We start from the raw sequence: 27,809 nt of genomic DNA on the forward strand, positions 1-27,809 counted from the left end.
AATGACTCACACAGCAGTGTGATGAAGAAGAATCACCCTCAGGTTTAATTAGTCCTGCATCCAATTTCAAACATAAAAGGACTTGGCTAATACTGACATGACATTTTGTTTTAATTTCCAGCCTGTGATGACTTTTCCCCCCCGGAGTCTAAATACAAAGAGAAATCCAGACTTTTTGTGAATGTCTGTTGATGCTCTTGAATGCTGACCACTATTTCTGTGTTGAGCATGAATTTACATTTGGCATCAGATGGTTTAGATCTGAAGCCGTAGAGAATCTGGAGGTTGTGTAAACAATTCTATTAATATAACAGAGGATGTACAGTTGGGTTATACACGCCAATGTCAACATATCAAAACCAATTCAATGCTTAGTTTAACAATGAATGAAGTAAACTGAAGCGATGTCTCCGGGAGTTTTGGATGTGGTTATCTGCACCCTTTCATGTCAGGTACACAGTTTTATAACAACTTCAGTTATATAGATCATATATTAGATCGTTAGAGTTGGGCGATAATTTGAGTAAAGTTTGGACAATGAGCGAAATGGCTGATTCATCAATATGACAACAGGCAAAATAGTTCAGTGAAACAGACCCATACAGGCCTGGACTGAACTACTGCCACATCTATAATTTAAGCACAGAAATTAGAATATGTTCAGAAAAATATGAAAATAGACAAACTCTGTATTGTTAGAATATTTAATAAAATGTACAAAGTTACTGAACAACAAAAAAGTTTTCATATATTTAAAGAAAAATAGAGACTAAAGTATGCAGAACAATGACTGGAACACTGAAAAATTTACAGTTAATCATAATGTCTTGGACGTCATGTCTGTCAATCACTAATACAAATAAGGATAGTACTGCATGGTAAATCTGTCTGAACACATTTTAAATTCTGTACTTATACTTGATAGTGTTAATTCTGATGAGGATTGTTATGTGACATCCAGCGTAAACAAACCTGAGTTAAAAACATTTTAGTTATAGATGCTACAACTACAAATGATATATGTAGATTGAAAAATAATTTTAAGTCTATTAAATCACTACAGGTAACATTTTACTGAAACCACAAGTTTAATTTTGGTCTCACCAAGCTGTAAAAATTGAAATAATTCTGTTCAAAGGGAATTAAGTTACAAACTGGCCAAATTAAAAACAAGCAGCAATGGCCTTGGTGGTTTCTAGCCTAACATGTGGAAATGAAAGACAGAATGTAACTGCCTTTGAACACACACACACACACACACAACTTATTTTGATACATTTATCTGGTTCAGTAAATTTCTGTGTGGAAATGCTCTCTCTCTCACAGACCCCATTCACTCTGTACCTTGCTTGATTATCTCTCACATTTTTCTTTCCTGACTAAAAACATCCAAAGCCTAGTAAAATTAAAATTTTGCTCTTGTGTCATATATTGGTAGTTTTATACTTGTGTGGGAAAGAAATAAGAATTATCCTCAAGACTGTAAAAAAAAATATATAATACTGTGCAAACCCCCCCCCCCCCCCCCAAAAAAAACAAACACCTAGGGAGAGAAAAATCAAAATTTGCTGCATAAATTCAGAACTATCTCCTGAATATTATTTGTAAGAATCTGTTTATCAATTCATAAGTTTTTGATCATTATCTTATTTGTTGTCCTTGAGGAATTATGTGTTGGGCTATAAAGCTACAAAATAATAATTATGCTTTGTGATCTGATATTAATCTTCATTGGATTTAATAAAAGATACAGTTCTTTAATATTTGGAAACTTTACTTTTTAATGACCTGTACCGAAGAAGAAAAAGAATAAAAAACATTTATACAGAAATATGAGGGAGCTTAAGACTTTTGCACACTTCGTATTGCCCAAATCTAGCTCTGATGAATGGAAATGCACGAAAACTAAAATCAAACTAAAAAAAAAACTAAACAAAACCAAACAGCACTTTACAAAATGTTACTTTACACATAATACTTCAAAATGAAACTGCATTTATATACACAATTCAAATTAGTTTACCTCTTCTCTTGTATAATACTGTTTGTGATACAGGGCATACAGCAACTATGGGAAAAGGGAACAAAGCACAAAAAATACAACTAATACAACAATAAAAAATAAAATGTCATTTAAAAAACCGATGAAAATAGAAACCGATTTCAAAAGACAAAACATACATTTTAGTTAAGCAACAATATCAAATTCACATTTGTCTGTTTAAAACTATGCAGAGGTGTTGTGGCATTATCATGTCTGAGTGAAGTCTGGTACTCGAGCCTTTGATTTCTGCCATGGAAACAGAACGGTTGCACCCATCCTGTCATGGTGTGGTACAGTTTGACCACCAACCCCAGTTAGTTTTCGCTTTTATTTTTTCAGCATCTCTGTTCAACATTCACTCCCTCCTTAATCTGAAGGCATTCAGGTGAGTTTCCGTTCCGTTAATTGAAAATGCACAGTACTCCCCTATGCAATGTTCTTAACAGAGTTCTCATTCAGCCTTTCCATGTAGTTCCTAAGATCCTTCGAGTCTCCGAGCTCGATGTCCGGACATACCCATTTGATCTCACTGGTCTGCACCAATGCTAAAGGGCTGAGCACTGGACATCCATTACTGGACTTAACACTGGTGAACGTAGTGAATTTCACCCGCTTTCTCTTGGTGGTGGGTGAGTTAAGAGACTCGTTCCTATGATCTCGCCCACTTAAGCTACAGCTTCCCACACTGGAGTTACCACATTCGATTCCATTTAGAAGTTGACTGCCTTCCTCTAGTGTGCCATCCAGCTCCTCCTGCTGCTGCTGCTGCTGCAGGCACAGTCCCTCCTCTTGGCCCAGCCAAACCCAGTCATGGGCATGGGGCATTGCCTCTGGGGCCTCCAGCGACAGCTGTTTGCTTCGGTACTTATATGCGTAAGAGATGCAGTTGATAAGAAAAACTAGGATTGCCAGGCAGAAGACTCCCAGGAGAGCATACATGCCGATCTCCAGGTCTGTTAGACCTCGTCGAGATGGTGACAAGTTCTCCTCAGTGCTGCGACTCCGTGGAAGTTCTGATTGGTCTGGATATTCTGAGAATTCATTCGGGACATTGTCCGCTGACAAGCGGCCTCCACTAGGCCTCAGTGGAACGTGGCCTCTGATGGTAGTGGCACCACGGTTGATCAACCCAGTTTCCATGTCAGAGATGGAGCCACCATAGTACGGCGGGTCGGGTCGCATCCGCCTGTACTGGTCTTCCTGCTGGCCAAACCTCACCTGTATGTTTGCTGTTCCAGTAGCTAAGATACTACGTCGTTTCCCCTTCTGGCAAACGTCCGCTGGATTCATTTCGACTCGCACGATCGAACCTTGACCTTCACCCTTGGGAACGACAACGGGCCACTTCCACGTCGGACTGCGCTGCACCGACACAACTCGTTTGTCCAACGAAGTAGCAGAAAGAATGAAGTGGGCAGGGTTGTAGTTGTCCAGAGGAGACATGGACCCATCGCTGAACTGGAGCCAAGCACTGATGAGGGATTCCTGAACAAAGACACACAGATGACAACAGAAAATAAGGCTACCCCTTAAAATAGCTCCTAAAACAGTGATTTGAATATTCAGTATGACAGGAAGCAAAAAACAAAGGAAGCAAAAGTCTTAATTACAGTCAAAAGACTCCCTGAAACAGTTGGATAAACAGAGTGCATGAGACTGTTCTCCTGAAAGCTAAATATTCGTTTGTCTCCAAAGGAAGACAGTAGCTTTCTTGTATTTGAAATTCTAATTATCAGAGTAACAGAGCTGCTCATTGCTTGGATATGCAAATCAAAGAGATGGCTTCACCATATAAACAGTGAATTAAATCAAACAAAATTCACTATAAATGGGAGGCTCCATAATTAACCCAAACCAGCATTGGAAAATGCAAAGCACAGCGGAAACTGCAAGTGGGTCGAAAAAAGGTGAGGAATTTTCTCCATTGGAAGATGTTTGTATATTTTTGTACCTGTGTGAGCGAATCAATGACTTCTTGTGTGGTTGTGGTGGCGACAATTGCCCTGTTGCTCCCTGGGCTGAGTTGCAAAGACAGTGAGAGTCCAGATACCACCTGCACACCCAGCTCGATCACACTCACTTTATCATCCAGAACCCGGATGCTCCTTTCAGCCAGGACCGAAGACGTCAGAGGAGACAACACCTGAAAATACACACAGACTGTCAGCTTTAATGCAAGTGTAGTTACATCCAAATTAGATGGATGTTGTAGTATCTGCATTGCCTGCTGAGATCAGATTTGGGAGGGTGCACTGGTGATGTGTATGTGAATTTGGTTACAATATTGACCCCACAAGTAGTATTGTAGTACTCGAGTCCAGCCTTGGTCTTGTCATTTCCAAAGAGTCTGTTTTGGCTCATGCACTCCCAAATCAAGACCAAACTTTCAACGGCATCTCTACATCTGGAGTTGGTCCCTGGGTGCCCGACTGTGGCTACACACTGCTCCTTGTGGTTGGATTGTGTTGAATTGTAATTAGGATGGGTTAAATTAGGGGTTTTCAAAGTGTGGGCGTGTGAGCCCCCCCCCCCAGAACAAATAAATAGCTGCAATCCCCAACACAAAACACATACGCACAATTTCAACATCTTCGTGTGTTTCTTTTTATTCTTTTACACGTTAAACACATTTTAAATATATTTGTGTGTTTTTAAGGAACTGTCTATGCATTTTCACATTTTACAGTCTTTGTAAACATTTTAAAAACTCTATTCTTTCACACATTTTACACTTTTCAAACATTTGTTTTTTTAAAAAAAAAAAACTTTTATTTTTACCTTTTGTCATATCTTAAACATTTTTTGAACATTTAAGCATCTGTGCGTTTTGAAACATCTTTGACATAAGTAACACATTTTAACGAATAATATTCATTCAACTTTTATACATATTTAGTCTCTCATCTAGTCCCACCTCTTGTTCAGTGTGAGCAATGATTCAGGGTCTTTGTCGCACACAGGCGGCTGATGGGGGGATGCACTGTGGAGAGGAGCAACCGATGATCGTCCTCTACTTTCTTCTTTTTTTTAAGTTGCCACAAACTCTGTCTTCTCACTGGTAGATTTACACACTAAAATTTATCCATTTTGCTCCTGGCATGTTAGTTAACAATGTTTTGTTTTTCCTTTTTTTCCCCTTCTTCGTTTGTTGGTTAACAGTGTTTGCAGTTATTTTTTGTGTCCCCCCTGCAGAACTCTGGCGCCCCAGGGGGGCATGCCTCACAGTTGGAAAACCACTGGGTAAAATAGACGATCCAAAATTTCCTGGCTTCCATGAATGTACAATGACAATCAGGGTTCTTCTTCCTTCTTGCTCCTTCTAATTCTTTTGGTTGTGGAAATATAGCAGAAGATATTTTATGCACCATGTTTTTGTTCATCTTGATCTTTGTCCGATCTTCTCCAAAAGTTAATCATTTCGAAATATCTGTCCAAATAATATTTACCTCATGTTTGGTGAAAATCCATCCAGCTGTATTTTAATCATTTTGTTCAAACCACGCACTGGAACAATTATAATAGCTTGCTTTGCCAGTGTGCAGGGTAACACCAAAGAAACTGTCAATGTCCACACATCATGACTGTGTATAGTTGCAGGATGTAAGTAACTTGTATCTATTAGTGGAAACTGAATGCAAACAAACATGAAGAAAACCTCAAGCATAGTCGCAAACATGTCATCACCTCCCTTTTCACACATCTTCTGCCTCTCTAAGTTGCCTGATGTGCAAGCATGTAAATAGTTATGATATTGTTATGAGATGAGAATCTCTGCCATCCGCTCCAATTAGAGCTTCGGTCCGTCCTCCAGCCGCCTCTGCACAGCTGCATTTACAAGCCATAATGATCTGTCAGCACTGATCACCGGCTCATTTGTACAGAAGCTGTTCCCTAGTTTCTTCCCTTTTGTCTTCCCACTTTCAATTTTTACCTTCTCCTCTGTCTTCTCTCACACACCCTGAAATTCATATCCTTGAATTTCAAACATAGCTAAAAATCTATGGCATCAAAAAATGTAATTTATGGTTCAACCCTACCTCAGATGTCAGAGCAAAAATGAAATTGGTGAAAGAGCACTCAGCAAATTAAATCTTATTTCATATTTTACAGTTACAGCAAGAAATTATACAAATTGAGGTTATTAACTGCAACTAATGATGTCATGAATTCAGTAGCATTTGTCTGCTTGTTTGTCAGCAGGATATCTTTCAAAGAACTGTGTTGAAGAGGTTGGCCTTGGGTCAAGGAAGGGTTTATTAAATTTTGATTATGGGATCAAAGCAAAATTTGACAGACCACATCAAACTACATCAAAAACATAACCTTTGCAGTGATTTTCAAAGTGATGCAGATACCATGTCAGAGTTGTTGTTACTGTATCTAAGCGCAGTATTTGATGCACTGGATCACAATATATATTTTTTCACAGTCTTAGTGGGGCTTTTATAACAACACGTACATCTGAATTGTCGATAGTCAGATATGGCCTACCTCAGGGTTCTATTCTCGGCCCACTTTTTTTTCTCTATGTCTCACCTTTTAATTGAATTATGCTGTACATCCAGAAAATCTTCACAGTGCTGCACTTGTTGCTTTGTTTTTTAAATGATACAGCATTATTCCAAAATGGATTAAATACATTTTTTTTCCTTCAAAATTCTGCACACAACACCCCATAATGACAACATGAAAAACGTTTGAGAGTTTTGTAAACTTATTAAAAAAAATAAAAACAAACCAAAGAAGTCACATGTACATAAGTATTCACAGCTTTTGCCATGAAGCTCAAAATTGAACTCAGGTGCATCCCGAGATGTTTCTACAGCTTAACTGGAGTCCACCTGGGTAAATGTGGTTGATTGGACATGATTTGGAAAAGCACACACCTGTCTACATATGAAGTCCCACAGTTGACAGTGCATGTCAGAGCACAAATCAAGCATGAAGTCAAAGGAATTGTCTGTAGACACCCAAGACAGGATTGTCACAAGGCACAAATCTGAGGAAGGGCACAGAAGCATTTCTGCTGCTTTGAAGGTCCTAATGAACACAGTGGCCTCCATCATCTGTAAAAGAAATCAGTTTGGATCCACCAGGACTCTTCGTAGAGATGGCTGCCCATCTAAACTGAGTGATCGGGGGAGAAGGGTCTTTGTCAGGGAGGTGACCAAGAACCCGATGGTCACTCTTGTCAGAGCTCCAGCATTCCTCTGTGGAGAGAGGAGAACCTTCCAGAAGGACAACCATCTTTGCAGTAATCCACTATTCAGGCCTGTATGGTAGAGTGGCCAGAAGCCACTCCTTAGTAAAAGGCACATGGCAGCCCACCTGAAGTTTGCCAAAAGGCACCTGAAGGACTTTTAGACCATGAAAAACAAAATTCTCTGCTCTAATGAGACAAAGATTGATCTCTTTGGGAGAAATTCAGGCACCATCCCTACAGTGAAGCATGGTGGTGGTAGCATCATACTGTGGAGATGTTTTTCAGCAGCAGGAACTTTGAGACAAGTCAGGATTGAGAGAAAGATGAATGCAGCAATGTACAGAGATATAAGATAAAATAAGATAAGATAAGAAAGCCTTTATTCATCCCTCAATGGGGAAATTTCAGTGTCACATCGCAGCATAGAACAGTAGGAGTAGACAGAAGGGGAGGATGAAAACTTGGATGAAAACCTGCTCCAGAGTGCTCTTGACCTCAGACTTGGGTGACGGTTCATTCTTCAGCAGGACAATGACCCGAAGCACACAGCCAAGATATCAAAGGAGTGGCTTCAGGACAACTCTGTAAATGTTCTTGAGTCCAGACCTGAATCTGATTTAACATCTCTGGAGAGATCTGAAAATGTCTGTGCACCGAAGCTCCCCATCCAACCTGATGGAGCTTGAGAGGTGCTGCAAAGAGGAATGGACAAAACTGCCCAAAGATAGGTGCACCAAACTTGTGGCATCATATTCACACTTGTGACAGCCTCAACACTGCATATAATCTATTATTAGACTCAATTGGCTTTGCTCAAAATGTAAATGAGTCCACCCACCACTTTAATCATATCTTAGATCTTGTTCTAACTTATGGTATGGAAATTGAAGACTTAACAGTATTCCCTGAAAACTCCCTTCTGTCTGATCATTTCTTAATAACATTTACTCTGATGGACTACCCAGCAGTGGGAAATAAGTTTCATTACACTAGAAGTCTTTCAGAAAGCGCTGTAACTAGGTTTAAGGATATGATTCCTTCTTTATGTTCTCTAATGCCATATACCAACACAGTGCAGAGTAGCTACCTAAACTCTGTAAGTGAGATACAGTATCTCGTCAATAGTTTTACATCCTCATTGAAGACAACTTTGGATGCTGTAGCTCCTCTGAAAAAGAGAGCTTTAAATCAGAAGTGCCTGACTCCGTGGTATAACTCACAAACTCGCAGCTTAAAGCAGATAACCCGTAAGTTGGAGAGGAAATGGTGTCTCACTAATTTAGAAGATCTTCACTTAGCCTGGAAAAAGAGTCTGTTGCTCTATAAAAAAGCCCTCTGTAAAGCTAGGACATCTTACTACTCATCACTAATTGAAGAAAATAAGAACAACCCCAGGTTTCTTTTCAGCACTGTAGCCAGGCTGACAAAGAGTCAGAGCTCTATTGAGCCGAGTATTCCTTTAACTTTAACTAGTAATGACTTCATGACTTTCTTTGCTAATAAAATTTTAACTATTAGAGAAAAAATTACTCATAACCATCCCAAAGACGTATCATTATCTTTGGCTGCTTTCAGTGATGCCGATATTTGGTTAGACTCTTTCTCTCAGATTGTTCTGTCGGAGTTATTTTCATTAGTTACTTCATCCAAACCATCAACATGTCTATTAGACCCCCATCTTCTTCACAGACTAAGGTTAATTATGGAGTTCCACAAGGTTCTGTGCTAGGACCAATTTTATTCACTTTATACATGCTTCCCTTAGGCAGTATTATTAGACGGCATTGCTTAAATTTTCATTGTTACGCAGATGATACCCAGCTTTATCTATCCATGAAGCCAGAGGACACACACCAATTAGCTAAACTGCAGGATTGTCTTACAGACATAAAGACATGGATGACCTCTAATTTCTTGCTTTTAAACTCAGATAAAACTGAAGTTATTGTACTTGGCCCCACAAATCTTAGAAACATGGTGTCTAACCAGATCCTTACTCTGGATGGCATTACCCTGACCTCTAGTAATACTGTGAGAAATCTTGGAGTCATTTTTGAACAGGATATGTCATTCAAAGCGCATATTAAACAAATATGTAGGACTGCTTTTTTGCATTTACGCAATATCTCTAAAATTAGAAAGGTCTTGTCTCAGAGTGATGCTGAAAAACTAATTCATGCATTTATTTCCTCTAGGATGGACTATTGTAATTCATTATTATCAGGTTGTCCTAAAAGATCCCTGAAAAGCCTTCAGTTAATTCAAAATGCTGCAGCTAGAGTACTAACGGGGACTAGAAGTAGAGAGCATATCTCACCCATATTGGCCTCTCTTCATTGGCTTCCTGTTAATTCTAGAATAGAATTTAAAATTCTTCTTCTTACTTATAAGGTTTTGAATAATCAGGTCCCATTTTATCTTAGGGACCTCATAATACCATATCACCCCAATAGAGCGCTTCGCTCTCAGACTGCAGGCTTACTTGTAGTTCCTAGGGTTTGTAAGAGTAGAATGGGAGGCAGAGCCTTCAGCTTTCAGGCTCTTCTCCTGTGGAACCAGCTCCAAATTCAGATCAGGGAGACAGACACCCTCTCTACTTTTAAGATTAGGCTTAAAACTTTCCTTTTTGCTAAAGCTTATAGTTAGGGCTGGATCAGGTGACCCTGAACCATCCCTTAGTTATGCTGCTATAGACTTAGACTGCTGGGGGGTTCCCATGATGCACTGAGTGTTTCTTTCTCTTTTTGCTCTGTATGCACCACTCTGCATTTAATCATTAGTGATTGATCTCTGCTCTCCTCCACAGCATGACTTTTTCCTGGTTCTCTCCCTCAGCCCCAACCAGTCCCAGCAGAAGACTGCCCCTCCCTGAGCCTGGTTCTGCTGGAGGTTTCTTCCTGTTAAAAGGGAGTTTTTCCTTCCCACTGTCGCCAAGTGCTTGCTCACAGGGGGTCGTTTTGACCGTTGGGGGTTTTACGTAATTATTGTATGGCCTTGCCTTACAATATAAAGCGCCTTGGGGCAACTGTTTGTTGTGATTTGGCGCTATATAAATAAAATTGATTGATTGATTGATTGATTGATTGATTGATATTCAAGAAGACTTGAGGCTGTAATTGGTGCCAAAGGTGCATCAACAAAGTACTGAGCAAAGGATGTGAATACTTATGTACATATGATTTCTTAATTTTTATATTTTTAATAACTTTGCAAAAAAAAAAAACAGCACTTTTTTGTGTTGTCATTATGGGGTGCTGCACATAGAATTTTGAGGGTAAAAATGTATTTTCTCAATTCAGAAATAAGGTTGTAACATAAAATGAGGAAAAAGTGAAGCACTGTGAATACTTTCCAGATGAACTGTATGTATACATGGGATTGTTTCATTTTTATCCTGATGACTATTTTTGTTGATAATGCCTCTCAGATTACAAAACTGGAGGATTGCCTACCTGAAATTAAAAAAAAAAAAAAAAAAAAAAACTGGATGTCTTCTAATCTCTTTAAATTCAGTGTGTAGATGAAGATGATTGTTGTTGTTGCTATTATATATTTTTTAGATTATATATATATATATATATATATATATAAAATTTGAAAATTTGATCATATTACCAGAGTGTTGAAAACATCTGCTGCCTGTGTACCTGAAGGCAGATTTGTAAAGTGGTGCTCATCAGATACTGACAGGTTGTGTGCAGTCTTCTATGGCTGTTCGTATGATTTCTGCATGAGACTGACCTGCTGTTTGTTCTGAGGATTTGTGAGAAAACAGCAGGTTGGAGAGCATTTCCCATTTCATGCACTCATACTGTGGAACAGTCGCTTGGTTAAGTATTAAATTAAATTAAGTATTCACGTTCACCTGTAATTTTTTTAAATTTAACTTAAGATTTTATTTTTTCAACTACCTTGAAATAAAGACACTGGGATATTATTATGTTATTATCACTATAATATTATTACTATATTACTGTGTATTCCAGAGTATAAGTCACAGTTTTGTACTAGTTTGGGAGGTCCTGTGACTTATACTCTAGGAAAATACAGTATTTCTTTTATTTAGATTTTTATGCAATTCTTAATTTGTTATTTCTTCTTTAATTTCTGCACTTTGAATATTTGGGAGTTTATTGTGTTGTAAACTTTTATAAAAGAATATTGTATGTTTAATTTGAAAGTGCTATAAGTAAATAAAGTATAAAAGATCAGGATCTAAGGTCTGGACCAAAGCTGAGTGATCAGGACCTAAGATCAGCATGAAAATCTAAGATCTGGATCAAAGATGAGTGGTCTGAATCTAAGATCAGCAATTAGGATGTAAGTGTTATATGGCTGGGGGGGGGCCTGGCTGCCGGTTTGTTTGTCTTTTTGTTTTCCTCCCAGGTGGCGTGCATTTGGGACTGAGTGGCTGTGTTGCTGAGGCTGTCAGGACCTCACCCTGATCACCTGCGACTCGTCAGGACTCACAGCTGAGGTGCATCTGGATGGATTGGAGCATGTTGGCATTTAAGACTGGAGTGCACAGTGTGTATTTGCCAGAGACTCGACCTTGTGACCAGACGGGTGAGATCGTCGTCTCGGGAGCCATCTCATCAGCAGCGGATGCTGAGAAACGTCCAGGTTTGATGCACAGTCTGTGAAAGAGGAGGGGGTGAGGTCTCACGCTCGTCAGCACACTTCCTGAGGTACGTTAGATTTTGTGACTAACAGTTATACAGTCAGTAAATGTGGTGTCCCTCACACCTTATTGTATTGAGCTGTTTGTTAGTCATGTATCAGCTTCCACTGCGGTGGAGTTTTGTGAACTGGATGTTCCATGCCTGCAGGTTGGAAGCTGATCAGCAATCAAGCCAGGAAGTGTTTGCTGTTTGTACACCTTTAAGTGTTCTGTGTGTAGAGTGTGGACTCACATAATGGTTCCTTCTTTCACAGACTCGGTTGTTGCGGCCACCTGGGGGGTGTCGGCGTGGTCCTTGGGTCCGAAACAGCTTCTGGCTCCGGACCGTTAGCGCTGCTGGGAGCGCACCACGCCAGACCGCACCTTTTTGTATTATCACTGTTATGTATTAAATTCAGTTAGCCTTTGTACCGTGCTCTGCTTATTTCATACTGGGTCCTTCAAACGCTGGTCGGTTCTCCGAGCTGCGTCCGACACATAACAGTAGTCTCTGGCCAAACATCACGGACCCAGCGGTAGCAGAGACGGTAACGCGCCGGGAAGGCGGCAGCAGACGTTCAGTGGTTATCCGGATCAGTTGCGGGGCTCTCCGCCCGGAAGGTGCGTGTTTGAAACCCATTACTGGATACTAATTTGTGCTCTCTTGCAGCCGTGTTCCTGTGTTGTGCCTTATCCGTGGGTCGTGGTGGAGTGTGACTGGCGACGGCTTCGCGTCACACTCCGACCGGATAAGAGGTGTAAACGGGAGCTGCAAGAGTGCGTTTGTAATGGGTTCACGCGCACGGCGGAGCTCTGTTAGCACGGGTCGCTGGGCTTCCTGTGTTACAGTCATAGCCCCGTTTCCCCGGAGAAAGGTAACTACTGCGTCTGTTGTATCAGCTCCGGCGTTATTTAGTTGAGCACATTTTGGTTGTGTGTTGCACTCAGCTGCGCACACAAAAGCAGCTCGTTTGTTTTTTTCTGTCGCCCAAGGGGTTTTTTCATTTTTAGCACTCTGGTTCCCCCTTGTGGTGACTGAATCACGTTACCGTCAAGCTCTTGAGTAGGAACAGGTGTGTTCCATTTGGTTGAGCTTGACGGTATAACTCACTGATTTGTTTTGTGTTAGTTCATTTTGTGTGGGTGTTTTTTGAGTTGGTTTTTGTGTGGGCTTTTCTTTTTTGTTGTCCACTATTTGTCTGGGGGTGTGACCCTGTAGCCTTTGCAAAAAACAAAAAAACACAAAGAGAACAGGGACCCAAACAACTGTGTGTTGGTCTGTTTTTTTTTTTTTTCCTTTGTTTCTTTTTGTTTCACATCCCCAGGGTTGGATGGTACGGTCCCCTGGGGGGTGATGGGGTGGTCTTTGGGTTGTTTTTTCTCTTTGTTTTTTTGTTATGCCCTCTCTTCTCCTCTGACTCCAGCCGGGTGTGCCGTAGTGTCGGCATTGCTGGAGGGGTGCAGTTAGGTTGTGCTGGGCGTTTCCCAGGTAGCCTCTGCACCCGGGAGGGGAGGGGGGGGGGTTTGGGTTTTTTTTTTGTTTTCCCTCCCCCAGTTTCCGCCCTCAGGGTTTGACTGTGGTGTCCTCTGGGGGGGAACGGGCGTTGGGTCCATCTAGCCGTGGACGGCCGGGGCTGGGTCCATTAGTCATGCGGGGAGGCGTCTCCTGGAGTTGACGAGTGGTCCTCTGGGGGGCGCTGGTGGTCCCCGTGGGTGACGTTGGATCCCAGAGGGACCTCGGCCGTGGTTATTACTCCTGGAGCTGGCGGGTGGCCCTCTGGGGGGTGTTGGTCCCTACGTGTCGTTTGGGGGGGAGGAGGGGGGGGGGGTATTTTGGCATTTGTTTGTGAGCTTAAATTTGGATTGTTTTTCTTTTCTCCCCTTCCCTGGGGTTTGATGGAACGGTCCTCTGGGGGGGGGGGGGTGTTTTAGTGTTTTTGTTTGTGGGCTTGGGTTGGGTTGTTTTTCCTTTCTCCCCTTCCCTGGGGTTTGATGGGACGGTCCCCTGGGGCGGGGGGGATGTTTTGGTTGTTTTGTTTTCTGACTAATCACACATGTTTGGTTAAAGGCTGACCGCACAGGTGTAGGAACTCCTGGCCACACCTGTGCTGAGACTGTCAAACAAGGGCAAAGATGCAGCCAGTTCAACCAGTCTGTTGGAGGACGAACGCAGACGCGGTTTCCAGCCATGGTCCCTGGAGGGGGGGTGTTTCTCCTGGGCCAGGTGTGTGTGGTCGCCGGGAGGCTTCCCGTGAGGGTGGGGTACTGTTATATGGCTGGGGGGGGGCCTGGCTGCCGGTTTGTTTGTCTTTTTGTTTTCCTCCCAGGTGGCGTGCATTTGGGACTGAGTGGCTGTGTTGCTGAGGCTGTCAGGACCTCACCCTGATCACCTGCGACTCGTCAGGACTCACAGCTGAGGTGCATCTGGATGGATTGGAGCATGTTGGCATTTAAGACTGGAGTGCACAGTGTGTATTTGCCAGAGACTCGACCTTGTGACCAGACGGGTGAGATCGTCGTCTCGGGAGCCATCTCATCAGCAGCGGATGCTGAGAACGTCCAGGTTTGATGCACAGTCTGTGAAAGAGGAGGGGGTGAGGTTTCACGCTCGTCAGCACACTTCCTGAGGTACGTTAGATTTTGTGACTAACAGTTATACAGTCAGTAAATGTGGTGTCCCTCACACCTTATTGTATTGAGCTGTTTGTTAGTCATGTATCAGCTTCCACTGCGGTGGAGTTTTGTGAACTGGATGTTCCATGCCTGCAGGTTGGAAGCTGATCAGCAATCAAGCCAGGAAGTGTTTGCTGTTTGTACACCTTTAAGTGTTCTGTGTGTAGAGTGTGGACTCACATAATGGTTCCTTCTTTCACAGACTCGGTTGTTGCGGCCACCTGGGGGGTGTCAGCGGGGTCCTTGGGTCCGAAACAGCTTCTGGCTCCGGACCGTTAGCGCTGCTGGGAGCGCACCACGCCAGACCGCACCTTTTTGTATTATCACTGTTATGTATTAAATTCAGTTAGCCTTTGTACCGTGCTCTGCTTATTTCATACTGGGTCCTTCAAACGCTGGTCGGTTCTCCGAGCTGCGTCCGACACATAACAGTAAGGTCTGGATCAAAGATGAGTGATCAGGATCTAAGATCAGCAATCAAAATCTAAGATCTGGATCAAAGATGCAATCAGGATCTAATGTCTGGATGAAAGATGAGTGATCAGGATCTAAGATCAGCAATCAAAATCTAAGGTCTGGATCAAACATGAGTGATCAGAATCTGAGGTCTGCCTCAAAGATGAGTGGTCAGGATCTAAGATTACCACTCAGGATTAAAGTTATAGACTCAAGGTGATGATCAGGATCTAAGGTCTGGATCATAGATGAGTGATCAGGATCTAAAATTATCAGTCAGGATCTACAAGTGTATTACAGATGGTTTTCTGTCTTAATCAAAAAACATCACAGGAGAAAGATTGTTCTTGCATTACTTTTCAATATGCTCTTGGTACCAGCTTCGCTATCCCTTCATGGAAGAAGGTCGTATCTTGTGCCTCTACATACTTTTATTTCTAGGTGAATCTGAAAACCTTCTGAAGTACCTGTTGAAGGTCCAGTTTAAAGATGATGATTAGGATCAAAGGTCAGTGGTCAGGATCAGGGATAAATGATCAAAGATGAGAGATCACAAACAAGGATCATAATTACTTATTAATTACTGTGTCAACTTAATTATTAAGTCAGCAATCAGAACCAAATGTTAGGAGTGAATGAATTAATGATTTCATACAAAGTTAATAATTATAGAAATTAAATGTAAGCAGTGGGGATCTCAGAATGTTCATGGAGGTATCAAAGGAATAAACTTGCAAAATGAAAAAGGAAATAAATAAAATGTCAGTAAAGGGCAAGTGGACTGTTGGACCTTGCTAGAGGTACATTTTCTCTGAATACACTTCTAGTTTGCTTTGGACCCACTTGTGGATACGAATGATACCTCCTGCAAACATTAAAAAAGGATACCAGGAACACATATTTTTGTTTCCCTTCGAGACTGGAATTTCCCTTCAACATAACCACAACTATACACAGTTACTGCCGCTGTTGTCTCACATGTTGATGGTCCTCCTTGTAGGATTCCTTCTCCCACCCCTTTATCAGAATCTCCTCAGCTCAGTTTCAAGGGATGTCATCCCTTCTATTACTGCAGAAACAAACCGTCACAGTGGCAAGATGCTCCCTCTAGATTTTTGTTGTTCTTCCTCATCTCAGTGTCAGAATTTACAGGTTGCTACCTTGAGAACATTCAGAGCTCTCAGATTTATCATGCATGATGTAATATCAAACATGGGTGATTTCCACCGTCTGAGCCCACAAAGCCTCATTTGCACCTACAGAGCAGGTCTGGTGCGACAGCTACAATTACAGCCAGCGTTTACCTAACCAAGCTCCATGATTCATCACACTGACACTCATGCAAAGGTTAATAGCTAAATGTGGTTTGCATGGGCACAGTCCATACAAAGTGTCAGAACTGCAGCTAAAACGGTTCATCCCTTTGGACTGATGCACCACTGGAATTCATCTCCAGTATATTAATGACTTAAACCTTAAAAAAGTTCTCAATTGTACATTCTCAAAAGTGAAATCCAAGTAATACTCTTAATGCATTATGTATTTAAGGCTTAAAGAAACTGACTACAATTCTTCAAAGCTTGACAGTGATTGAGGAGAAAAGACCTCTTTGAGAGACAAAACTCCTTCCATTTTCTAAGCAGAGAGCTCTCACGCTCTCTTGATCCTTTTCACAAGAGCAGCTTTGTGATTGTAGTGCTGTTTGGCAGCTAATTCTCCACTCAGGTTTTTGGGGGTTTTCAGCTCATAAACTTGCCGAACACCAGCCAAAATATATTCCCTAAATGGGATGACAAAGATTAAATACACTGCAGGTTTCTGAAAACTGAAACTAATAAGTTATCTGGCTAGCAGGAACTCATACCCAGAAATTAACTTGTACCCAGCAAGCTTTTGCATTGAAAAATCAGGATCAGCTTTATAGTACTATACTCAACAAAAATATAAACGCAACACTTTTGATTTTGTTCCCATTTGTATGAGATGCACTCAAAGATCTAAAACTTTTTCCACATACACAATATCACCATTTCCCTCAAATATTGTTCACAAACCAGTCGAAATCTGTGATAGTGAGCACTTCTCCTTTGCTGAGATAATCCATCCCACCTCACAGGTGTGCCATACCAAGATGCTGATTAGACACCATGATTAGTGCACAGGTGTGCTTTAGACTGTCCACAATAAAAGGCCACTCTGAAAGGTGCAGTTTTGTTTTATTGGGGGGGATACCAGTCAGTATCTGGTGTGACCACCATTTGCCTCATGCAGTGCAACACATCTCCTTCGCATCATCCGTGAAGAGAACATCTCTCCAACGTGCCAAACGCCAGCGAATGTGAGCATTTGCCCACTCAAGTTGGTTACGACGACGAACTGGAGTCAGGTCGAGACCCCGATGAGGACGACGAGCATGCAGATGAGCTTCCCTGAGACGGTTTCTGACAGTTTGTGCAGAAATTCTTTGGTTATGCAAACCGATTGTTTCAGCAGCTGTCCGAGTGGCTGGTCTCAGACGATCTTGGAGGTGAACATGCTGGATGTGGAGGTCCTGGGCTGGTGTGGTTACACGTGGTCTGCGGTTGTGAGGCTGGTTGGATGTACTGCCAAATTCTCTGAAACGACTTTGGAGACGGCTTATGGTAGAGACATGAACATTCAATACATGAGCAACAGCTCTGGTTGACATTCCTGCTGTCAGCATGCCAATTGCACGCTCCCTCAAATCTTGCGACATCTGTGGCATTGTGCTGTGTGATAAAACTGCACCTTTCAGAGTGGCCTTTTATTGTGGGCAGTCTAAGGCACACCTGTGCACTAATCATGGTGTCTAATCAGCATCTTGGTATGGCACACCTGTGAGGTGGGATGGATTATCTCAGCAAAGGAGAAGTGCTCACTATCACAGATTTAGACTGGTTTGTGAACAATATTTGAGAGAAATGGTGATATTGTGTATGTGGAAAAAGTTTTAGATCTTTGAGTGCATCTCATACAAAATGGGAGCAAAACCAAAAGTGTTGCGTTTATATTTTTGTTGAGTATATACGAGGTCTGTGAGAAAAGTATCCGACCTTTTTATTTTATGCAAAAAATATATGGATTTGATTCATATGTTTTTACGTCAGCCAAGCTTGAACCTTCGTGCGCATGCGTGAGTTTTTCCACGCCTGTCGGCTGCGTCATTTGCCTGTGGGCAGGCTTTGAGTGAGCACTGGTCCACCCCTCTCGTCGTCGTTTCATTGCGAGGAAATGGCGGAATGATTTGGGCTTTTTTTCCATCAGAATTTTTTCAGAAACTGTTAGAGACAGGCAGCGGGAAACCATTCGAAAAATTTATCTGGCTTTCGGTGAAAATTTTACGGGCTTCACAGAGAATAAGGAGTGTTACTACAGCTTTAAGGACAGCCCACAATGGCGCTCTCCACAATTTCTCTTATACTCACTCGACTGGTAAGCATTGAAAGCCGAGATAGGCATGTCCCAACTTGTCCTCTAACACTCCGAAACAGAGGTGTTCCTTTGTCTCACTTCATCAACGAATCGGTCGTGACACGCGAAGCCTCCGCGCGGCTTTCCATGACAAAATCTCTTGTCAAAAGTGAAATCTGCTGGAAAATGGCTGATGTCCAGCTCTTGTGATAACCAGAGAAATTGCACACGGCGGTCCTGGCTCCAAACAGTCATCCATTTAGAAATGATGTGTTGGTTTCTGCCTCTCGATGGCAGCTCGGAGCGCGGCGCGCCGTGCGCCATTGTGGGCTGTCCTTAAAGCTGTAGTAACACTCCTTATTCTCTGTGAAGCCCGTAAAATTTTCACCGAAAGCCAGATAAATTTTTCGAATGGTTTCCAGCTGCCTGTCTCTAACAGTTTCTGAAAAAATTCTGATGGAAAAAAAGCCCAAATCATTCTGCCATTTCCTCGCAATGAAACAATGACGAGAGGGGTGGACCAGTGCTCACTCAAAGCCTGCCCACAGGCGAATGACGCAACCGACAGGCGTGGAAAAGCTCATGCATGTGCACGAAGGTTCAAGCTTGGCTGACGTAAAAACATATGAATCAAATCCATATAGTTTTTGCATAAAACAAAAAGGTCAGATACTTTTCTCACAGACCTCGTGTGTATATTATATATATATATATATATATATATATATATATATATGTGTGTGTGTGTGTGTGTGTGTGTGTGTGTGTGTGTGTCTGTATGTGTACACATACACACCTCCATTTTTGTCCTACTCCATAGCTTACAGTAAACATACACTGAACAAAAATATAAATGCAACACTTGTTTTTGCTTACATTTTTCATGAGCTGAACTCAAAGATTTAAAACTGAATCTAAAATGTTCTATATTGACAAAAGACCTATTTTTCTCAAATATTGCTCATAAATCTGTCTAAATTTGTGTTAATGAGCACTTTGCGGAGATAATCCATCCGACCTCACAGGTGTGGCATATCAAGATGCTGATTAGACAGCATGATTATTGCATAGGTGTGCCTTAGGCTGGCCACAATAAAAGGCCACTCTGAAATGTTCAGTTTGATCGCACAGCATAGCGAGGTTGGACCAGAATTTAATGTTTACATTCTTCCGGCTCCACCCAGATTCATGATTTTCCTGTGTTTTGAGGACAAAACTGAGCTAGATACATGCACGCACACAGAGCAGAGACCATGTGCATTTTGTGGGACGATTGTTACACCCTTACTGCAGAGAGTGTGCACCTTTACATGCTACACTCTACTCAGGTGCAGAACCTCATTGTGTCCAGATGTAGGAATGCCCGCAGTAGCCCCGTTTCCACTGCAAGAACTTAGGAATAGCCTGGTAATTGGCTTTCTCTACCATTTTGACTACACTGCAGTGAAGACAAACTGGGCTTGCAGTGATAGCATGAATCTAATGGCAGCGATTAACGCCAGATTAATTGCCAGATTAATTGCCAGATTAAGGCCACATTAAAGCCAGATGCAAGGCATCAAAATGTTTGCTTACTAAAAATCACTAGCATCCAGGTTTTGCGCGCTACTCAGAAGGCAATCGAACAAGTAATTTATGCATTTTTATTTGGCTTCTCGCTGCATTTCCAGCATAGTGCTCTGTAATACAAACATTTAAAATATCTGAATTTCATTCATTGTTTATCTTACTCTGGACTTCTCTATTGCATTGTGCTTTACGATGGAACATCAGTTATCAAACAAACAAACAAACAAACGAAAAATGAGCGAGTGTTTTGTTCCCACACTGCCAGTGGACAAAGATCTGTGGAGCAGTATTCTGTAGGTTTTGTTGTCTGAGCCATTTTTGGTTCTAGTCGTCCTTCAACTTTTCTCTTGGCACAACTTCATGGTATGGTTAATTCCACGGGTATCCAGGTGTGCTGATGTAGATTTTGTCATTCCTTCTTGAGGATTCAAATCCTTGCTGGACCTTTATTGCCTGTACCTCTTCGTCAGTCCTCCTCGTCGTCAGTTAATTTTTGTTCTCAGCTTTATAAATGCCAGTTGACATTCATCATCTTCTTGTGTGAGATAAGCCTCGTCCAATGGCATTTCAGGGACCTTCACCCCAGAGCGGTGACTTATTTTGCCCCTGAAAAAGACTTTTGGAAAAAGGAGGGGGAAAAAAAGCCCACCTTTCAGGAGTGTTCCCTGCAGTGAAAACAGGTATTGGAACCCATAAACAGCCAGCAAGTTGCTGTGGTGGAAACCTTTAAGTACAAAAGTTATTTCATTGTTGTTTTGTGTTGCTCCCCTCTCCTTCCCTCTCTCAATCTCTCAGAGAGGCACCACTAATGATCACATAAGGGGACTGAAATGAATTTAAGATGGGCGTTGAAATTTTAAGCACACTGATAACACAAATAGCTCTCGAGTAGGACTTAGATCCTTTCATTTATATGAAAGTGCCACTGAAAAGAATGTGATTTTTCAGCAACACAACACTAATATAAACAGGACAGAAAAGCTCAGAGCACAGAGGGAGTGTTGCTTTGTTCTCTACACAGGACATCACTAAGCTATTAAATAGTTTCAAATAAAATAATTGTTGGTTGCTTTATTAATGTTTTAAATGCCATTCATAGCACCTTCTAATGTTGTTCAACATAAGTAAATGCATTTTAATACATTATAAAATGGTCATGGACTATGAATCAAACTGAACTGGCCATATTCAGCTGTGTTTGGGGTGGGACATCAGCTTTAAGAATTCTAACTCCTCCACCCACCACGATGAAAAGTAAGTGAACCAGCCAGACAGTAACTTCAAGAAAGAATATTCATAAATGGCTTTTGTTCTATTTGTTGTTTCAAGTCTCCACATTCTATCAGTAATTAAAGAGACACAATCACAATTATCTCGTGCATCTCTCCTGTCATTTTATATTCCCTTTAAATGATGTCCTGACCTTTAGTGAAGCAGCACGATATCTCACAATACTCACATAATCACTCAACTAATGTGCTCATTGTGGGAGGTGACAGAAGTCCTCTGCTTTAACAATGGTAAATGAACTGCATTTATATAGCGCTTTTCCATCTGCATCAGAGGCTCAAAGTGCTTTACAACGATGCCTCACATTCACCTATTCACACAGACACACACACACCGATGTCAGGGTGCTGCCATGCAAGGTGCTCACTACACACTGGGAGCAACGAAGGGATTCAGGACCTTGCCCAAGGGTCTTTAGTGATTTTCTGGTCAGGCTGGGATTTAAACAGAGGATCATCTGGTCTCAAGCCCAACGCTTAACCACTAGACGATCACCTCCCTGGATAAGCATATTATATTTGGTCAGTGATTTGTTGTGCAACTATTGATGTTGATTGCACTTTACATTCTTGAAACACAATTGTGCATTTGTTTGTTTTTTTCTTTCCCCTGTCTGCATATATAGTAATGGTAAACGCCACACTGGCAGAACCACTTATGTACATTAATAAACATATATGCAATTTATTCTTGCAAGACTACTCAAAAGGCTAGCTGACAAAAGGGCCGACCACCAAAACAACACGAAGATAGACGAGAACGAAAGGCAATTGGCGAAAGTAATAACTGTGAAGTGATGAGAAGTGATACACCAAGGAGACAAGGCCCCAACCATACAACTTACCAGGACAAACAACCACACATGAACAAACAGCGACAGCAGAGCATCCATACCTTAATCTAGAACACCAGAGTCTTGATCCCCTTGAGAGCACCTAAAACTGAATTGTGGTGATGGCCACAAACCCATAACCATCCACTCACAGAGACCCAGATCACAGCTAAATATCAGGTAACTACTGTGGCTGGTGTGTTGGGCCAAGACAAGAGTACAGAACCTTACCATGTGACGTGGACCACTCTGTTATGTCAGAAGCTATACGGCTGGGTGCACGCAACGACGGAAATGGGTCCAAGACACAAGGGCCCAGGAGAAAACAAGAAAAAGGGCAGTGGAAGGGGACAGGGGCCAGGAAAGGCAGCCACCAGGGCCACCGGGGCAGCATGATGAACCACCAGGGAAACGGCCCGATGGCGCCGGAACGCATCCCCCATGGAGGCACAGGAAGCAACCCCATACCCAAGGGAAGCACTTAGGGCACCGGCATGGGCCCACAAAAGGGGGGGCCCCAAAACCACACCACCGGGGCCACGGCTAGGGATGGGTATCGATAAGATTTTATCTATATCAATTCTGCTTATCAATCCAATTCCTTATCGATTCCCTTATCGATACCTCTTGTGAATTTTTTCTGTACTAACAGTAGGCTTTACAGATTTTCTATGTCAGTGGGTCAAAGAGCTTTTTCTTATCGTGCACCTGCTCTGTGGACCGTGAGGCAGTTGGAGTCCGTGGACATTTTTAAGTCGAGAATTAAAACCTATTTTTATTCTCTTTCTTATGAATAATTTTTATTTTTAATCTGTTTTATTCTTTTACTTCTGTTTTTAATTATGTATTTGAATTTTTAAAATTTTATTTATTTATTTTAATTTTTTATGTTGAACTGTTTTATGTGAGGTGCCTTGAGTGATTTGTTGTGATTTGACACTTTATAAGCCGATTAAATTGAAATTGAATTTAAATTGAACAACATTTTATTGTGTCTTAAAGTAAATAAATATAACATTGGTCACTGGATCCTTAAACTTTGGACATAATAAACTCTACATGGTGGATCCTTGATCTCTGAACATAAATAGAAATCAATTCAATCAATTTTTTTTTTTATATAGCGCCAAATCACAACAAACAGTTGCCCCATGGCGCTTTATATTGTAAGGCAAGGCCATACAATAATTATGTAAAACCCCAACGGTCAAAACGACCCCCTGTGAGCAAGCACTTGGCTACAGTGGGAAGGAAAAACTCCCTTTTAACAGGAAGAAACCTCCAGCAGAACCAGGCTCAGGGAGGGGCAGTCTTCTGCTGGGACTGGTTGGGGCTGAGGGAGAGAACCGGGAAAAAGACATGCTGTGGAGGGGAGCAGAGATCGATCACTAACGATTAAATGCAGAGTGGTGCATACAGAGCAAAAAGAGAAAGAAACAGTGCATCATGGGAACCCCCCAGCAGTCTACGTCTATAGCAGCATAACTAAGGGATGGTTCAGGGTCACCTGATCCAGCCCTAACTATAAGCGTTAGCAAAAAGGAAAGTTTTAAGCCTAATCTTAAAAGTAGAGAGGGTGTCTGTCTCCCTGATCTGAATTGGGAGCTGGTTCCACAGGAGAGGAGCCTGAAAGCTGAAGGCTCTGCCTCCCATTCTACTCTTACAAACCCTAGCAACTACAAGTAAGCCTGCAGTCTGAGAGCGAAGCGCTCTAATGGGGTGATATGGTACTACGAGGTCCCTAAGATAAGATGGGACCTGATTATTCAAAACCTTATAAGTAAGAAGAAGAATTTTAAATTCTATTCTAGAATTAACAGGAAGCCAATGAAGAGAGGCCAATATGGGTGAGATATGCTCTCTCCTGCTAGTCCCCGTCAGTACTCTAGCTGCAGCATTTTGAATTAACTGAAGGCTTTTTAGGGAACTTTTAGGACAACCTGATAATAATGAATTACAATAGTCCAGCCTAGAGGAAATAAATGCATGAATTAGTTTTTCAGCATCACTCTGAGACAAGGCCTTTCTGATTTTAGAGATATTGCGTAAATGCAAAAAAGCAGTCCTACATATTTGTTTAATATGCGCTTTGAATGACATATCCTGATCAAAAAATGACTCCAAGATTTCTCACAGTATTACTAGAGGTCAGGGTAATGCCATCCAGAGTAAGGATCTGGTTAGACACCATGTTTCTAAGATTTGTGGGGGCAAGTACAATAACTTCAGTTTTATCTGAGTTTAAAAGCAGGAAATTAGAGGTCATCCATGTCTTTATGTCTGTAAGACAATCTGCAGTTTAGCTAATTGGTGTGTGTCCTCTGGCTTCATGGATAGATAAAGCTGGGTATCATCTGCGTAACAATGAAAATAAACAAAATCTGTAGTTTTTGTCAAAAGTATTTCCTTTTAGACACTATTGGCACGAATGTCTTTCCATACATCTGAGCTGAGCTCTTGCAGTCGGCTGCACTGAACGTCAGGATGTAATTCATAAAGAATGCAGGACGTCTCATTTTGGTAGGAAAAAAAAAAATTAGTCGACTGTAGTTTCTTGTCTGTATTTACAACATTTGTAAGAGGTGTCATTTTGTTTAAAGCGGCAATTTGTTTTGAAGTTATTAATTCTGACTGGACTCTGTCTCAGCAGAGAGCCGCGTAGTGTTTGGAGCTGTGCCAATGGAACGGAGGACGATTCTCATTTCTTGACTGCAAGAAGACAAGAGTCCCAGTTAGTGACTTTAATCCACACAAAAGTGACTCATGATATTTTAATGGCTTTGAGAGGGGTTAAGAAGTGGACTTGCCATTTCTGCAGAGCAACAAAAAAAGAACCAACGAGCTAGTGGATCTAAGCATTGCTTCACTGGTTCACTATTCAAAGTGGAGCAGTGAAGTGAAGCAGTTGATTACAAAGCCACCGCAGGGTCTGCAATCAACGTAAAGGAACGATCATTTTCCCAACAAACACCCTCAAAAACAACAGCTGCTCTGAAGGACTGATAAGGGAATCATTAAGCAAAAAGGCTATTGATGTTGGTGGATCGAATCATTTCTTAACGATACTCGAAAAGAACCGGTTCTCGATACCCAACCCCAGCCATGGCCCCCAAAGGGAGGAGCGAGCGGCGGTGGGGATAGGGGCCAGGGGGCCATTACAATCGAACCCAAAGCACAGCAGGGACCACCGAGACATGGTTAGGGTTAGAGTAAGGAGTAAGGTTAGGTTATGGTTAAAGTTAGGGTTGGCGGTAGTTGTAGGGTTAGTAATAGTGAGGTAAAAAAACCCCATCACAAAAATTTTAATCATTTCATGACGGGAGGACGAACATAAACGTGAGACTGGGCTGTATATGTCCTGTCACATCAGTGTAACAGTATCTGCCAAATATGTGTGTGTATGTGTGTGTGTGACATATATATATATATATATATATATATATATATATATATATATACAGTGAGGAAAATAAGTATTTGAACACCCTGCGATTTTGCATGTCCTCCCACTTAGAAATCATGGAGGGGTCTGAAATTTTCATCTTAGGTGCATGTCCACTGAGAGAGACATAATCAAAAAAAAAAAAAAAAAAAAAAAAATTCTGGGCTGTCGCTGAGAAACACGGAGTTTGAGCTACCTCCAAAGATTTTCTATTGGGTTTAGGTCTGGAGACGGGCTAGGCCACTCCAGAACCTTGATATGCTTCTTATGGAGCCCCTCCTTGGTTATCTTGCCTGTGTGCTTCGGGTCATTGTCATGTTGGAGGGCTACAATTTTGTCTCTGGTGTCTTTGGAAAGGTCTTTGGTCTTAGCCATGTTAGGAGTTGGAGTCTTACTGATTGTGTGGGGTGGACAGGTGTCTTTATGCAGCTAACAACCTCAAACAGGTGCTTCTAATTTGGAATAATAAGTGGAGGTGGATGTTTTAGAGGCAGACTAACAGGTCTTTGAGGGCCAGAATTTCTGCTGATAGGCAGGTGTTGAAATACTTATTTGTAGTAGTAACATGCAAATAAATGATTTCTAAGTGGGAGAACTTGCAAAATCGCAGGGTGTTCAAATACTTATTTTACTCACTGTGTGTGTATACGAGGTCTATTAGAAAAGTATCCGACCTTATTATTTTTTTCAAAAACCATATGGATTTGAATCACGTGTGATTGCGTCAGACAAGCTTGAACCCTCGTGCGCATGTGTGAGTTTTTCCACGCCTGCCGGTTGCGTCATTCGCCTGTGAGCAGGCTTTGAGTGAGGAGTGGTCCACCCCCTCAGCGGATTTTCATTGTCAGGAAATGGCAGAATGATTTGGGCTTTTTTTTCCCATCAGAATTTTTTCAGAAACTGTTAGAGACTGGCAGCTGGAAACCATTCGAAAAATTTATCTGGCTTTCGGTGAAAATTTTATGGGCTTCACAGAGAATAAGGACTGCTACTACAGCTTTAAGGACAGCTTTAAGGACGCTCGGCGCGCCGCGCTCCGTGCCGCCATCGAGAGCCACAAACCACCGGATCGTTTCTAATTGGATGGCTCTGTGGAGCCGGACCGTCGTGTGCACTTTCTCTGGTTATCACAAGAGCTGGACATCAACCATTTTCCGGCAGATTTTACTTTTAACAAGAGATTTTGTCATGGAAAGCCGAGCGGAGGCTTTGCGCGTCACGATGGATTTGCTGATGGAGCGAGACAAAGGAACACCTTCGTTTTGGTCTCACAGGACGGCTTTGAGATGGCGTTCAGACAGCTGTCAGTGGTTTTTCCATCGAGTGATTATCCGAGAAATTGTGGATGTGCCTGGACATGCCAGAACATGTCCCGTGAGGCTTCATCACGGTGTTGCTGTGCGCCATGCGGCACCCCCACGACGCGCAAAGCCTCCGCTCCTCTTTCCATGACAAAAACTCCTGTAACAGTGGAATGTGCCATTCATTTCCAAACTGGACGCTGTGTTTTTTCCGGGACGTCGTCTGACTAGCACAGGAATTGTGAAAAGACGTGGACATCAGCACTTTTTCGGCACATTGAGACAGACGTGCGGAGGAATTCCGCACGTCGCGGCGGTGCCACACACACACACACACACACACATACATATATATGTGTGTGTGTGTGTGTGTGTGTATTCTAAACATGAAAATTGCACTTTCATGCCTGATATGTAACATTTCTGTGAGAATTTTGTTAATTTTCAAAAAAACAACCTGGACTTTGGTGGTGCCAGCGCTCAATCCTGTTATGACTTGATCCTCCTGCAGTAGTGCAATCTTTGGGTCCAACACCCTCAGAGAATCCTTAACCAACTGTGTCACCTCCACCTGCCAGTCACTACCCAACAGAAAGTTCTGCTGGCCCAGCCCCTCATCCTCGCCCACGCCTCTTCCTTCTTCAGTATCGGCTACAAAGTGAGTGAGGACACGTAGGGTGGTGCTCTGGTACTGGGCCGAACAGCCAGTTTCTGTCCTCTCTTCCCTTGCATCACCGTCTTTATCATCAGTTACTCTTTCATACCTAGAAGAACAGAAAGAAAAGTCTAAATGCTTAAAGGTAGTAACACATAGATAAACAGGAATGGTGCTCTTTAAAGTGCATTCTGGCCTTTTAGGATGACCACAAGTACAATCTAAAACTAAAATAAAATGGGATTTTCCCAG

General features: G+C 42.0%; 1 protein-coding gene across 1 annotated transcript in view; it reads right to left on the reverse strand.

Annotated features, from left to right (window-relative positions):
• Positions 1 to 1,649: 1,649 nt before the first annotated feature.
• The window catches only part of LOC117529046 (transmembrane protein 132C-like), a 476,757-nt gene continuing 450,597 nt past the window's right edge, over positions 1,650 to 27,809 (reverse strand). The window contains exons 8-10 of the mRNA XM_034191745.1: positions 27,360 to 27,666; positions 3,996 to 4,187; positions 1,650 to 3,529 (exon numbers count right to left, since the gene is read on the reverse strand). Of these exons, the coding sequence (XP_034047636.1) occupies positions 2,471 to 3,529; positions 3,996 to 4,187; positions 27,360 to 27,666 (1,558 nt within the window). The 3' untranslated portion in view covers positions 1,650 to 2,470. The remainder of the gene's footprint in view (positions 3,530 to 3,995; positions 4,188 to 27,359; positions 27,667 to 27,809) is intronic.

The sequence above is a fragment of the Thalassophryne amazonica genome, chromosome 17 (assembly GCF_902500255.1).
Source record: "Thalassophryne amazonica chromosome 17, fThaAma1.1, whole genome shotgun sequence".
Taxonomy (NCBI): domain Eukaryota; kingdom Metazoa; phylum Chordata; class Actinopteri; order Batrachoidiformes; family Batrachoididae; genus Thalassophryne; species Thalassophryne amazonica.